This window comes from Artibeus jamaicensis, unplaced genomic scaffold, assembly GCF_021234435.1.
Source record: "Artibeus jamaicensis isolate MK-2021 breed Jamaican fruit bat unplaced genomic scaffold, CSHL_Jam_final contig_465, whole genome shotgun sequence".
Lineage (NCBI taxonomy): Eukaryota > Metazoa > Chordata > Mammalia > Chiroptera > Phyllostomidae > Artibeus > Artibeus jamaicensis.
Genome location: NW_026521843.1, coordinates 21,275,786 through 21,288,897, shown reverse-complemented (window position 1 = coordinate 21,288,897; position 13,112 = coordinate 21,275,786). Strand labels below are relative to the sequence as shown.

General features: G+C 43.3%; 1 protein-coding gene across 1 annotated transcript in view; it reads right to left on the bottom strand.

Moving 5' to 3' along the window:
* Positions 1 to 13,112, bottom strand: part of CRIM1 (cysteine rich transmembrane BMP regulator 1) — a 178,856-nt gene that overhangs the window by 40,841 nt on the left and 124,903 nt on the right. Inside the window, exon 8 of the mRNA XM_037165394.2 lies at positions 783 to 911. Coding sequence (XP_037021289.2) covers positions 783 to 911 — 129 coding nt within the window. The remainder of the gene's footprint in view (positions 1 to 782; positions 912 to 13,112) is intronic.

Below are 13,112 nucleotides of genomic sequence, written 5' to 3'. Positions count from 1 at the left end.
ACAGCGTGCAATTGGAAGGGCCCACGCGAACTTGGGCCACGCAGCAGAGCCGCACTGACCAGAGCATACTCTGGAATACCTGGTGTGTTTCTGGGCCACGCCTGAGGGCCAGGACACAATGTACGTGTGTCAAAAGATGGGAAGGACCATGAGAGTCCTAGAAAGTGTTCCCCTGGGGAATGCCTGAGGGAATGAAGATACTTATTTTCAAAACAAATTTGAATCAGGGGAATTTGAAATCGTTTTAAACATGAAGGACAACGGAGTTTCGTGTGTATGTAGATGAAATGTGACAGACTCTATCAGGTTTCAGAGGTCATGGTTTGGGGACCTGACCAGAATCCACATGGAGGATAGCGGGGGTCCACAAAGTGAAGCGCATGCCAAGGATTAGGACTGCCATACGTGGAATGTGACACCCGCTGTGTGGGGGACCTCCTCGTCACGGGACGACCCCAGCAAGGTTATGTTAAAGCCAACAGGGCGGTCACAAATATGTACTCGGAGCTCTGGGGGCTGTGCTCAGGACGCAGCTGGCTCTGCAGGAGCATCTGAACACACAGGAACGAAGCTGAAAACCAGAGTAAAGAAGCGGCTTGTTTTCCCCCAATGACAGCCTATTTGTTTGTGTTCGGTACAATTATTTTCTTCTTCTTTTGGGTTGCTAAGGGAATGCCACGAACAGAAATGCAAAAAAACATTCAATCACATAGTGTGCTTTGACAATGTCATATCAGGCTGGTGGGGGGGGGGACCCACAAACCCATCTTCTGCGTACTTACTGCTTTTGCATTGACAAGTCTGACAGCCACTGCTGTCCACGCTGAAGCCGTAAGCGCAGTCCTGCTCGGTCAGGCTGCAGTTGGATGAGTCCCCACACGCGGGCGGGTCGATTGTGATGTAGGTTGGCTCTAACCAGAAACAGAGGGGAAAAAAAAAATCAATGAAACATATGGTTATCTCTAAGACACTACTCAGTCTTTGAAATTCCACACTGCAGTCAGTTACCAAAACAAATAAATTTTCATCAAATCCCGAAATTGTATACTTTCGTGTCTTTTTTATTGAATTTATGGGGGTGACAATGGTTTGTAAAACCATACAGGTTCCAAGTGTACAACTCACTAAAACACCACAATGTCTTTAACTCCTGCAGAAAAAAAATTTTTAATTCAGATTTTTTGACAGTCCAAAAGCTCTACTTCTCCATGCTTGAGAGTCTTAAGCACTTTTTGGTGCCCCCCCCAACAATACTTCTCTGAGGGTCGCCACTGCGGGAAGCCGCTTCCAGAGGTGGAGGTGAACTCTGTCGACACTGTTAACTGTTCTGCCGCTTCTTCCTGACGCTCTCTGGGTTCACTTCCTATAATAATCAAGGTGCTGCTTCCAGCCATCGGTGATCTCACTCTCCATTTTGCAACGCTTCTGAAATGTTAGCCTATTTTCAAGTTAATAAATCAGAGATGTGTCTGAGACTAGTTTCAAACACCTAGATTTCTTTTCTTCTTCTCCATGACAGTCCTTCAATGATTATAGATGATACAATGGGTCACACAGTGACCAGGAGCTTATACTCCGGGCCCAGGACAGATGGACACAACAGAGTGAGATCCAAGCCTTTGGGAGGAAGAGTAAGCAGCCATTATCACATAGAAAAAACGAGGGCTGGGGTGAGGTTTCACCTTCCCCACCATATTAATAATGAAGAATAGTTCTGGGCAATAAGAACATGTAACGTTTGCAGTCCTCTTCATTAATGCCTTCCAGCTTTGTCACACTCTGGTGACATGGGTGCCATCGTTAGCCCCATTTTACAGAGAAGAAAATCCAGTACGCTGACTTGCCCAAGGTCACAGAGTTAGTAAGTGGTAGACCCAAGATTCAAACTCAGGAATTCTGGCTCCAAGGTCACGCTCTTAGCTTCTGTGCAATACCACGGTCGCTGCAATGGGACCTGCCCTGCTGTGCAGTAACAGGGACAGTTGCCTATCAGATGGTGGTTAGAGCTGTCACGGGGAACAGAGACACTGATGTGTTTGTGTAGCCTCTTTTCGACCCAAAGATACTATCAATGTCTTCAGTGCAAGTTGCTTCTCATAATATTTTCTGAAGAGCTAAGTACAGAATGTCTCTACCTACATTTTCACACACGGAAAATATGAGGTGCAGAGAGGGTAAATGGCTTATCTAAGTTTACATAGCAACCCAGGAGCGGGCTGGGAATAGAACAGAACAAAGGTTCTCGACCTCCTGTCCGGCACTCCATCCTCGAGTCCACGCCGTCTTCTCAAGTTTCATCTCCCCGTTCCCATGGAAGAGACCAAAATAAGTGTTTTAGCTGCCACTGCTGAGATCAGGAGTTCTCAATTTTTATCCGCCATCTAAAAGGGGCCGGTGATTCAACTCTTCCCAGGTGATAGGCAACTGTGACTTTTTAAAGAGATGCTCTGCCCAGCACGCTCGCAGGAAAAATTCGTATGAAGAGGTACGGCACGTTCCCTATTTTTATGGCAGCACAGTTTGGGGAACACCTCCCTGAAAGTTTTACATAAACTCCCCACTGCTATGATATTTCTAATGTCCTTCAATGACTAAAGCATCATTTCTGCCATAACTGTAAACATCAAAACGCAGCTTAAGCATAGGCAAGTTTTAAAACAATAGTGGATTAAATACAGTAATGCTACTTTTCTGTATTCTCTTAAAGTCTGCCATCAATAACCTTGGTTTTGAAACTTACATGGTTTATTTTTAGCACTGCACTTACCAGCTGCCCAAAATAATGATTCTGTTTCAGCATTCAGGCTGTCAATGTTTTGTCAAAATTATTCTAACCACAAATTTAAGATGGGCATGTCACATTCAAGAAAACCACGGCAGGATCATACCACTGAGGAAGGGGTTAGGACCACCTTCCACAGCATCGACCTCCCACCACTGTGCTGCAACCCCTGACTGTTTCATCGGGGGCACTGACCTTTACACCTCAGATTGTCAAATAAAAAAATGACAACAGCCAACACAGCAACAGCCATCTGGTGTGAATGAATCAAAATTATACCTATTTTTTTTTATCAGATTGACAAAAAATGTGTTTTTTGGTGTGCCACAAAATTTTAGTAATTAGTTCAGTGTGCCATGGAACGGCGAAGGTTGAAAATCGCTTTCTAGAGTTATTAGAGTGAGGGTCTGGTTGGGGTCCAAGTGTCCAGTGCTTTCGTAAATGGCTCACAGGTACAGAAATGTCCTCACTATATCTATGCAGACCAAAACCTTGGGTTCTTTACTGACATTTGGGTTCATGAGAAACTTGGGCTTTCAGAAAACATATTACGGAAAAATATGTATTGGGGCAGACTACATTGATACTGAAAATGCATAATAATGGAAGACAGTGTGGAATTCTATTTTCAGTGAATTTTAGGGGTGGGTGTTAGGAGAACTAACAGTGATGTATATGCTATTTTGGGCACATATTATGATGAGGGATGGGGTTAGGACTGTGACCTGTGGCTAGAAAGAAAAAATTAGTGGGTTGCTTGAGGATCAGAACCGCCACACTGACATGAATAGTCCCATGTGTCACCCAATTGCTACATCAGCCCCGTGTACGGCCACGGACACGCAGCAAGCACACGGTTCTCCAGGAGAGGAAATACGTTCGGTGTTTCCCTACAACATTCCGGTGACAGCTTTTGCTCAGTTTACCATGTTAAAAAAAGCATATGGAAGGGCTGTTTCATAGGTGCTGATCCTAGTGCTGCGCCGCAAACAGTTTAAGGTAAAACAAGTCCTGCTGGGTGTCTTCCAGGCCTCAGGTGATGGGGCAGAATGCGAAAAACAACAACAAAAATACCACTAAGTGCCTCTAAAATGACTATTGCTCCATTCATTTACAACGCACGTTAGATGGAAGAAATTGGGAAGATACTAATTTTAAATTCGGACTCCCTTAATATTAAAGCACAGAAAAACCCCAAACTCAACAAACATATATTCACGAAAGTTGTTCATTTGCTCTGGAACTATTCAATTTCCCCTCAGTAGGTTAGGCTGAACACAATGACACTCTGTGATAGAGTAAATATAAACAGAAGTCTAAATTTCAAAAAGAAATCTCAACACTAGTTATTAGGTTGCAAAAAATCTGTATGGCTTTTTCCATAAAATAAATAATACAGTTATGATTTTCACCAATAACCTAACTGATTTGGATATTTTGAGTATGTCGGCTGTCTCCTGTTACTGGCTTCTAGTGGGTAGAGGCCAGAGGTGCTGCTAAACATCTTCCAATGTACAAGACAGCCCCATGGCAAAGGATTACTTGGCCAGAATGTCAATAGTACCAAGAAACTTCACAAACCACTTTTGACATGGTCAATCAGTCACAGCACCTTCTCCATACACTGTAATCTTTTCTTCATTTCAGTTGTGTTTTTGCCTCTCTTGAAATAAAGCATAATATGGTAAAAATGCAATATTTTCTTCCATCTTCAATATTAAAATGGCTACACAAAAGTCTACCAATTTTGGGAAGATTTTATTTCTTGAAATGCATGCTGACATGACAGCTGTCACAATACAATCTAACAAAATCGCTTGCAATGAAGTTAAAGACAACTAAGTGCTGCCAGAGGCATCTTCTGGAAAAAACCAAACGGGCTTTTCAGCCAGTGCAGTATTTTACTATATTTAACAAATAAGTATTGCTTCCCTTTTCAAATACAAACTGGAACAAATTTTAAAAGCCTTTTGAGGCCTGGCTAATGTGGCTCAGTGGGTTGAAGGAGAGTCTTATAAACCAAAAGGTCACGGGTTTGACTCCTGGTCAGGGTACGTGCTTAGGTTGTGAGTTGGGTCCCTGGTTGGGCTGCATAGGAGAGGCAATTGATCAATGTTTCTCTCTCTCTCTCTCCCCCCCTCCCTCCCTCCCTCTCTAAAAGGACACCCAAGCATGCCCTTGGGTGAGGATTAAAAAAAAGAGAGATAAAAGCCTTTTGAGGCTGATGATGCACATTTTAAGGGTGCTTCCTGCTATTGTCCTAAGTCACTGGAGTTAACTGTCAATGTGTCAGACACACAGAGGTGGCACACAGTTGTCGCCCAGCCTGCCATCTGAAATCAGACATTCCATTCCACTCCCTTTCACCGGTCGCTCAGCACTGCTGTGGTCCGTCTCCTCCCGGGTGGGGCCGTGTCAACATTAGGTCTCAGTAAGAATAATATTATGTCAGAAATAGGCAACTATAAATGATCTAGCAAAGACCTGATAGATTTTTTTGAAGAGATCTAAATTTGCTTTCAGTCCAATATATTAATATGTTAACTTCAGAGCTGGTTCTAATACTAACATCGGGGCAGGTTTTTTTTGAGAATGAAGTGCTGGGAAACTGCTGAAATTCAATTTCTTATTCAAAATGTTGAACTCCAAAGTGAGCCATATTTGATATCATCCTGAAATAGAGCATTTAAAATCAACATGACATTTACAGTCCTCAAAGAATAGTGACCAAGAGCTGGCTAGATTTTTTTTTTTTTTTTGCATAGTTTCTGTCCAAGGGAGGTCTTGGTGGGGGGTGAAGTCATTTTGAAGAATCCAGGATCAGGGTCCCACAGTATGCTTGTTTCTAATCCAAAATACATACAGAAGCTTGAGGAGTGTTAGTGAAATACGGAAAGCATGCATTCTGCTTGCTAGAGCATCCTGAAAGGTGTGTACCAGGCACTGTTACAAGCCCACACTTTGTCTAGTCTAGGCAACTGTGCTCTGAGTATGGAAAATATCCTAATGGGTCTTGCCCTAAAAGATTCTCACTTAATCCTACGTTTCTGTGCTCTTCTATTACATGGGGTACAATACTGAAATGATATGCAGAAAATGCATGCCATTCCAGAAGGACGGTGGCGATGCCATGTCGTTGGTGAGTATCAGCTGAATTCTGGTAAGACTCTTGCAGACACTAGCACATCACTGTATATGATGCCTGCTGCTTGGTGCTAAGAAAATTTTTCCCTTTAAACCGGCCAGGCAGAGACATGTTAGTGGGCCTCTTTCATTTACGAGGATGAGAAAATGCTCCTTACACAGAGGCCAGATCTGGTGAGAGGAAATTCAAACTGCTTACAGGATGACTCTAAAATTCCATCTCATCTTGTATTGAATCAGCTGAGGAATTAAAGAAATACCTTAACATCCTCCAAAGGAAGAAGGCTTCAAACTGCAGAAATTCATTGTCTTTGGCTACAACTATTTCTAAAGGGAACCCTGGAACGGCTTCTTTTTGGAGAAGAATTCTAGAAATATTTTCTGAGCCTAGAAGCAATGAAGAACAAAAATGGGTGTTTGTTATGTCTACATCAGTTTGCCGTTTCCTGCCCCGCATCTGAGTGGGAATCATGACTCTCCCCAACCTGTTGTTTTCTTGAATGGTTTGCAAAGACTCTCTTAACACCTTACACATTCAAGAGTGATTTTTACAAGAACCCTTGCAATTGAGTCAGGAGTGCAGATGGTCAACCACCGATTTTTATCCCATGTCCTAGAGAACAAAATTTCGGAAGGAAACAAATGATAACGTGCAACAACATGAACATATATTGATTGGGTTTTTTTAGTTATTTAAAATTTAGAAGAGACTACTTCTTTCATATCTTAGAGAGCACAACAAACCACTAAAACATTTCCAGGAAAACATTTTTCAAGATTTAGAGGGTCAGATGCTAAGTTTCTAGGATACCACCAATATTTAATATTCATGCTCAAATATATCCCAGGAGCAATTTTATCTCCTCAATGGGGATATTAAGGCACTGTGATGACAATCTGGTCAAGAGTATAAAGTTAACACAAAATCATTATTTTTACTCCAAGGCCACTGTCGGAGACCATAATATATACATTTGATTAGGTACGTTATTTGATTAGAAATGTTACACAAATCTAAGTAAACTCTCTACTTTATTGCTTCTTGTTATTTTATGGAAAATTCTCCAAAAAGGAGAAAAGGCAGTAAAAATTGAAATTCAATTTCAACCTTTTAAGATACTGATTTAAAGTTTTAATATCATTCCTACTGTCATACTGGATAGTCTAACATGTTTGGGATAATAACTCAACAAAAAATATATATATTTTGACCTTAAGTTATTTAAAAATGTGTGATAATTATGTTAACTGATTTATGAAACTTGTGTATAAATTTCAGAAATGTATACCATAATTGTTTTTTATATTTCAAGTTGATGTAGATTAAATGAAAATATAAACTGATGCTTTTAACTTGGTGTCTCTTAGGTATTCACCCATTGAACTTCTGGTTTTGAATTAATGTGTACAAGGTTCTTGTTACCTTGATTACTATCAGCTGGTTATCTCTTGCAACTAATACTAATTATTTCCACTGAACACTGTGTGAAACACTCTTTCTGATTAGCAGCCCCAGGAAGGCTGGCGGCCTGTTCGTACCTGTTGAGTATGAGGGGTGGTTCTGGAAGAGCATACTTGTGGGAGGCTACAGAGCCATCCCTACTGGGTCCGTGAGCAGCTCTGACTGCGAGGAGAGTGAGGAGCGCTGGGCCCAGATTGCCACCATCTCTGCGAATGCCGTCTCACCGTGCTGGGGGCTGGCTGCCAGGCTGGTCTGCAGGGCCTGGCTGTGGGTAGCAGCCGTCTCTCTGCCCCCCTGGTTCGCCCAAATCCATACCAGTGCAAGCATGCACTTGCTCACTAAAGAAAGTCTTTCTGGAAGAACCTCACTGTAGGCAAATTTCTAGAAAGATCAAGTTTTTTTAAAAAGCAGACACATTCTTAATGGTTTGCATACTTCACACAGCTCTTCTCTGTAAATTCACAAGCCTGCTTATTCGATTGTGAGAGACTAAGCTGAACAATGATGTTTTCTTTTCAGACCTAATTCAGGCTCTCTCTTAGTATTTTCAGAGGGAGGGGGTTGGGAAGGTGGGGGAACTGGGGACTGATCTTGGTTAAGCCACTGGAATATCTCATGAATGGGAAAATTCCAGAGCTTTGCTCACTTGATATGGCTGAACACATCAGGCCCCCTACAGCCTACCACTTACTGGTAGCCTGTCTAGGCCACGAAGCTGGAGATCAAGGTGGGTGGGACAAAACCAAAGGACGTAACCCAGCTTCTTTATTGTGCCTTCATATGCCACTTTGTGACCATAGCCCCTTTTCAAATGTGACCACATCTTATCTGAAAACCGTTCAAGTAAATCACCAAATTGTCAACATAAGTGCAGCGTGGGAAGAGAGATACTACAGAGATGAAATTTTCTCAGATGAAGCTGGAGGAAAATCTCTATTAATGTAGAGAATGATAATAAGAAAAAAACTGAAGATACAAAAATTCCCTAGTCTAGAAATGGGAATTCCCATGGGGTATGAATGCGTATTTTAGAAACTCTCCCTAAGTCATGGAAAAATATCTCCTACAGTTGAGTTTCCAAATTCTTTCAGGCCCTGCACATTTGGTAATCCTTTTTTCTTCTGTATATATTTCTCATAACACCACCTACATCCTTGTAATTTCTAAAGCACTTATCTCAGAGCAGTTTCTTTATTTTAAAATGAATGGTGTGAAAATGTTCCCATGATTTGTATTATTTTATGGTCAGCTAGAGAAGCAATCATATATTTACTTTAGACCTATTTATTAACTTTGTCTGCTTTTTCCAAGGAACCTTGGCAGTTGGACATATTTTTCTTCCTTTACCAATCTCATATTTAATAGCAAAAGACGGTAGTCTGATTCTGAGGTTATTATTAAAAACTCACAAAAGACAAACTAAAACAAAAACTTTTTTATATAGCGTGGGGTGCCTTTTCCCAGGAATTCAGCTTGGGAAGCACTCACAAAATGATTGGATGCCAACGATAATCTGTACCTTCTGTGCTTGTCTCATATTTTATTCCTATATATTTTTTGTTCATTTTCAGAGACAACATATATTAGCAATACCTAACTATAAAAAGCGTGCTGTATTTATAAGTGTATGTGTATTCTAACAGCTATATTCAACGTGGGAGCGTCAGGTGGTTAGAACTTGGTATCTTAACCCAACTCTCTGAGAAACAGTTGAAGGCCAGGGAGGGAGTGTCCCCACTTCCTGTTTAGCGAATGAACAGAGGAAATGAGGACACCAGTGCACCTACCTCCAGTCAGGCCATATTTTTTGACAAAGGGCCCACAGTCAGTATTGTCCCTAACATGCTGAATCTCTAATTTCCTAACTTGGAGAATTGGGCAGGACATTCCTCAGGACTGTCCTCACAGTGGCAGTCCCTTGCACAAAGTAGGTTGTCAATAAATGAGATCCACAAAGTAGCATGCTAGGTCAGCAGGCTGCTGTGACCCAGGTGCACTAATAACGAAAACAGTGACAGTCTCCACACCCAAGCAGTCCAAACCGAGATATTCATCTGCCCAAAACAGGTTAGGATCTGTACCTCTGACTTCAGAAGACACGAAAGTACACAGAGCATTGTAGGTCTCCCTTCAAAATAACACAAAATCCTATCCCCTCACCCCAATTTCAATTACCTGGAGAATTCACTTCTGTGACTACCTCACTCAATTCAGCAATTCGTCTTGTTCTAGATGAAGGATGAACACTTTTGCCGACTGCTCAACAAACGTACAGGTAACAAAGCAAAGACTCACTAGAGGGGGAGAGGGAAGAGTTGGGACCAGAATGCACAAGTGCCAGTGATGGTGGCTCAGTGCCTGGCACACTGCGAGGGGCTGAGATGCTCATTCATTAACTCAGTGGGGATGCAAGTGCCACTGGTCAGGACCCAGGGCCAGATGGGAATACAGCTGGGCAGGAGGCCAGCGTGAAAGCAGAGATAGCTGGGACAGCAGCTCCCTGCTCTGGATGGAGAGTAACCCTATGTAGGTCAAGCGGGACTGGACAAGGGGAGGCAAGCTTTCCTGGAGGTCAAACAGCAAGGTCAAAATCCAGGCAGAAGCTCAGGAAAAGACCTGGACCGAAGGATAGGCCACAAAAGCTCCAAATAACAGTAACCGGGTCTCGGCAATGAGAAGAGAGCCAGGAGCAAGAATGGCTTTGGAATCTGAGAAGTGGGGATCAGGTACTTTTATATTCACGGCCTTATTTTCCTTACCCTCTCCCCTCTCACAAGGGGGGACTCCAGAGAAGAAATGACAAGGACACGGATTGGGGGTCAGAACAGGCAGCCTGAGTTCCTCCGCTCTCATGATCTTACATGTGATGCTGACCCGTGGGCATCTATAAAATGGGGGTACCTGGAAGTCCCACCTCACAACATCACTGTCAGCAGGGCTCAACCCCGATCGTGAAGAGGGGACTAGTCTCTGAACTCTGAGGGTTGCAGGAATATTACTTGTTGCTACAGTTGCTGTAATGACTATCCTGCTCGCGTGTCTAGGAACTGGTCTCCAGTGATGGCCGAGCAAATGAATTACGTGCCCTTGTGCGGGCACCTCGGTTGGTCCGCTGACAAACGCTGTAGCAGTTGGTTTGACATTCCGAACCCCATCCTGTGCAACTTAAGCATCGCTTTCTATCCCTGCCGATAATATGAAAAGTGTCTGGGATGTGACTGGGTCCGTGACAACACCCTTTCACATGGTCTGGTGAGCTTTGGGGCGCGTTAGTGACCAGCCACTGGCGCCTTTCACATTTGCTGAGCAGCAGGCCGGCACCATTGTTTCGCATTTCAACTGTGTCCACGGCGTCTCGAACAGAACAGAAATCTCTTGGTAATCAGCTTATCTAATGTGAGTAGAAACAATGATTCAGTGTGCCTGGCTGACCCTGTTCTTCCTCCCCCATGGTGGGGGCCTTGCCGGATCTCTGGGGCTGAGGGCAAACTCATCAAAGTGTCACATACTATTTTGGTAGCTTTTAGTAGTTCTGCCATTCTCAAGTTGAAAGAGGACACAGAAGACCCATCTCTAAAAGCTGTCTTTCATCAACAAACCGTACTTTCAGAACCTCAGTGATCTAAACCTTATATTGACGAGGAGAGACAGCTCAACCAGCACTTTATGAACGACGCCGCCGGGAGTGTCTCACCCGGATGATAATGTTCCCAGGGTCTCCGTCGCAGGCCTGCGGAGCTCCCCTATTGAGTCCATCCGGCCTGAAATTGCTTAGAGCCTTTTAAACACTTAGTTCTCAGAAAGCATGAGAGAGTCATGGCCTTGAAAAGATCAGAGCTTGCGGATCCTTCTCAATACCCAAGGCCTGAGGCCATTCCAAACTGACAGCTTGCCATTTTTGAACTTTTTTTTTTTAGCTCCACCAATAAAATAGAGACTCCCTGATTTGTTTTAAAAAGTGAGTTAATATGCAGGGCCATCACTTTCCAATGAAGGTGCAGAAGAACACCACCTCTTGTCTTCCTGCAGATGCCCAGCCTAAGGGAGGCGTGACCACAGGGCAAAGCATGGGCAACTGGCAGGCACCGAATACCTTCACATGAAATACACCCTGCTTGATCCCAAAGCACATCCAAGGCAGCTTCAAACTATGCCACGCGTGTAAATTCTTCTGAAGGGAGGAAATAAAGGCCAAGGTAAATTTTAAGTAGAAAAGGAAATACTGCAGCCAGGGGTGAGGTCAGCACGCTGGGTGGATGCTGTGAGGTCCTGTCTGGTTGGGGAGGCGGCTTTACACACTTGACAGCCACTGTGCTCCAGCAGCCAAGGCAAAAAATCACACCCAGTGCGCTACACAACTCTCGGGGTCCCCAGGGACCAGCGCTGGTTGGCCTGGGGGATTTTCAGTTCTGATTCACGACGGTGTGGCAAAGTAAGAGCTGGGGCCTTGAGCTGAATCTTAGCTTTAATTGGCGGCTATGAAAACATTCTGTGGTCTTCAGTGGTCTGGATACCTGACTTGGGCTCTGTCTCACACAGCTGTGACATGCCAAGTCCATCTCTGAGAAGTGAAAGTAAATAAAATTCCCCTGATCTGGTAGCCAGACGTGCCAAGTAAAAATTTGGTCAAACTGCTAATTCAACTCAAGCTTGAAATTGTGTGCAAACAGAATGTATTATCGCCATCGCCCACGTTTCTGACATACTTCAAAAAAGTGCCAAGTGTTCACTCTCACTCCCGCCACATTCAATTCAGATCAAAGGATGGTATAACCAGCCCCTGGGAAAAGATCGGGCGGTGCTGAGTCTCCTGATACGAATTTACAATCTGCGGGCTGACAGACACAGGGAGTATTGGGAATCGCAAATTGAGAGGCTGGCACGTGGGGATGACCCAGCTCCCTGCCACCTCTGCAGCCACAACGGGCGGTCGATCCGGCGATGGGCAAGGCTCACTCTCCACGAAACACTTTCCTTCCTTCCGTCTGCGCTGTTATTTTATGATACCATCATGCCAGGCATCTGTGTGACCTTTTATCTCCAACACTCAGACGGACATGGCACAAAAAAAAGACTTCGAAGAGGGCCTTCAAAAACGATTCACTATCTCTAGTGCTGGCCCTCACGTACTAAACAGCATAGAATCACTTTGTTCTTACAAAATGAATTTAAGGCTCTGCAATGGAACAGTTTAAAATGGTATCATCAGAAGTGGAGTTAGATAACTAAAATATTAGAAATTAATGATATGGAATCACCTTTTAAAAAAAGTTATTTCCATAGGGAAATTATTTTAGTCTAATTAATATGAACATACATTTGAATGAAGCACCTAAAATTTCACAAAAATGTTGTAATATCCTATATGGCCATTTAAATACATGCCTCTAGCCCCTACAAGTCATCAACATACTACACGGTGAGTGCCTTTTTAAAAAAAATGAACACACCACAAGGTATACTTACAAATAAGTGTTACTGCTAAAAGTACTCACTTTGGGAGGCTACACTCTTGTGCGAGAATGCTATTCATGTTAAAATTCTACTTGAAACTCCTCTTCAGAGTTGCTCTCAGAGCCAATGACTGTGTCACGAAAGACAAAGTGCCTTTATTTTACCGGCACTTTCTGCTCCCTCTGAACAATGTAACCCGGCTGGATCACTCACCTTTCCACCAGGCTTAGATGAGAATAACTTTGACCATTTCCTAGAGTCTGATACACC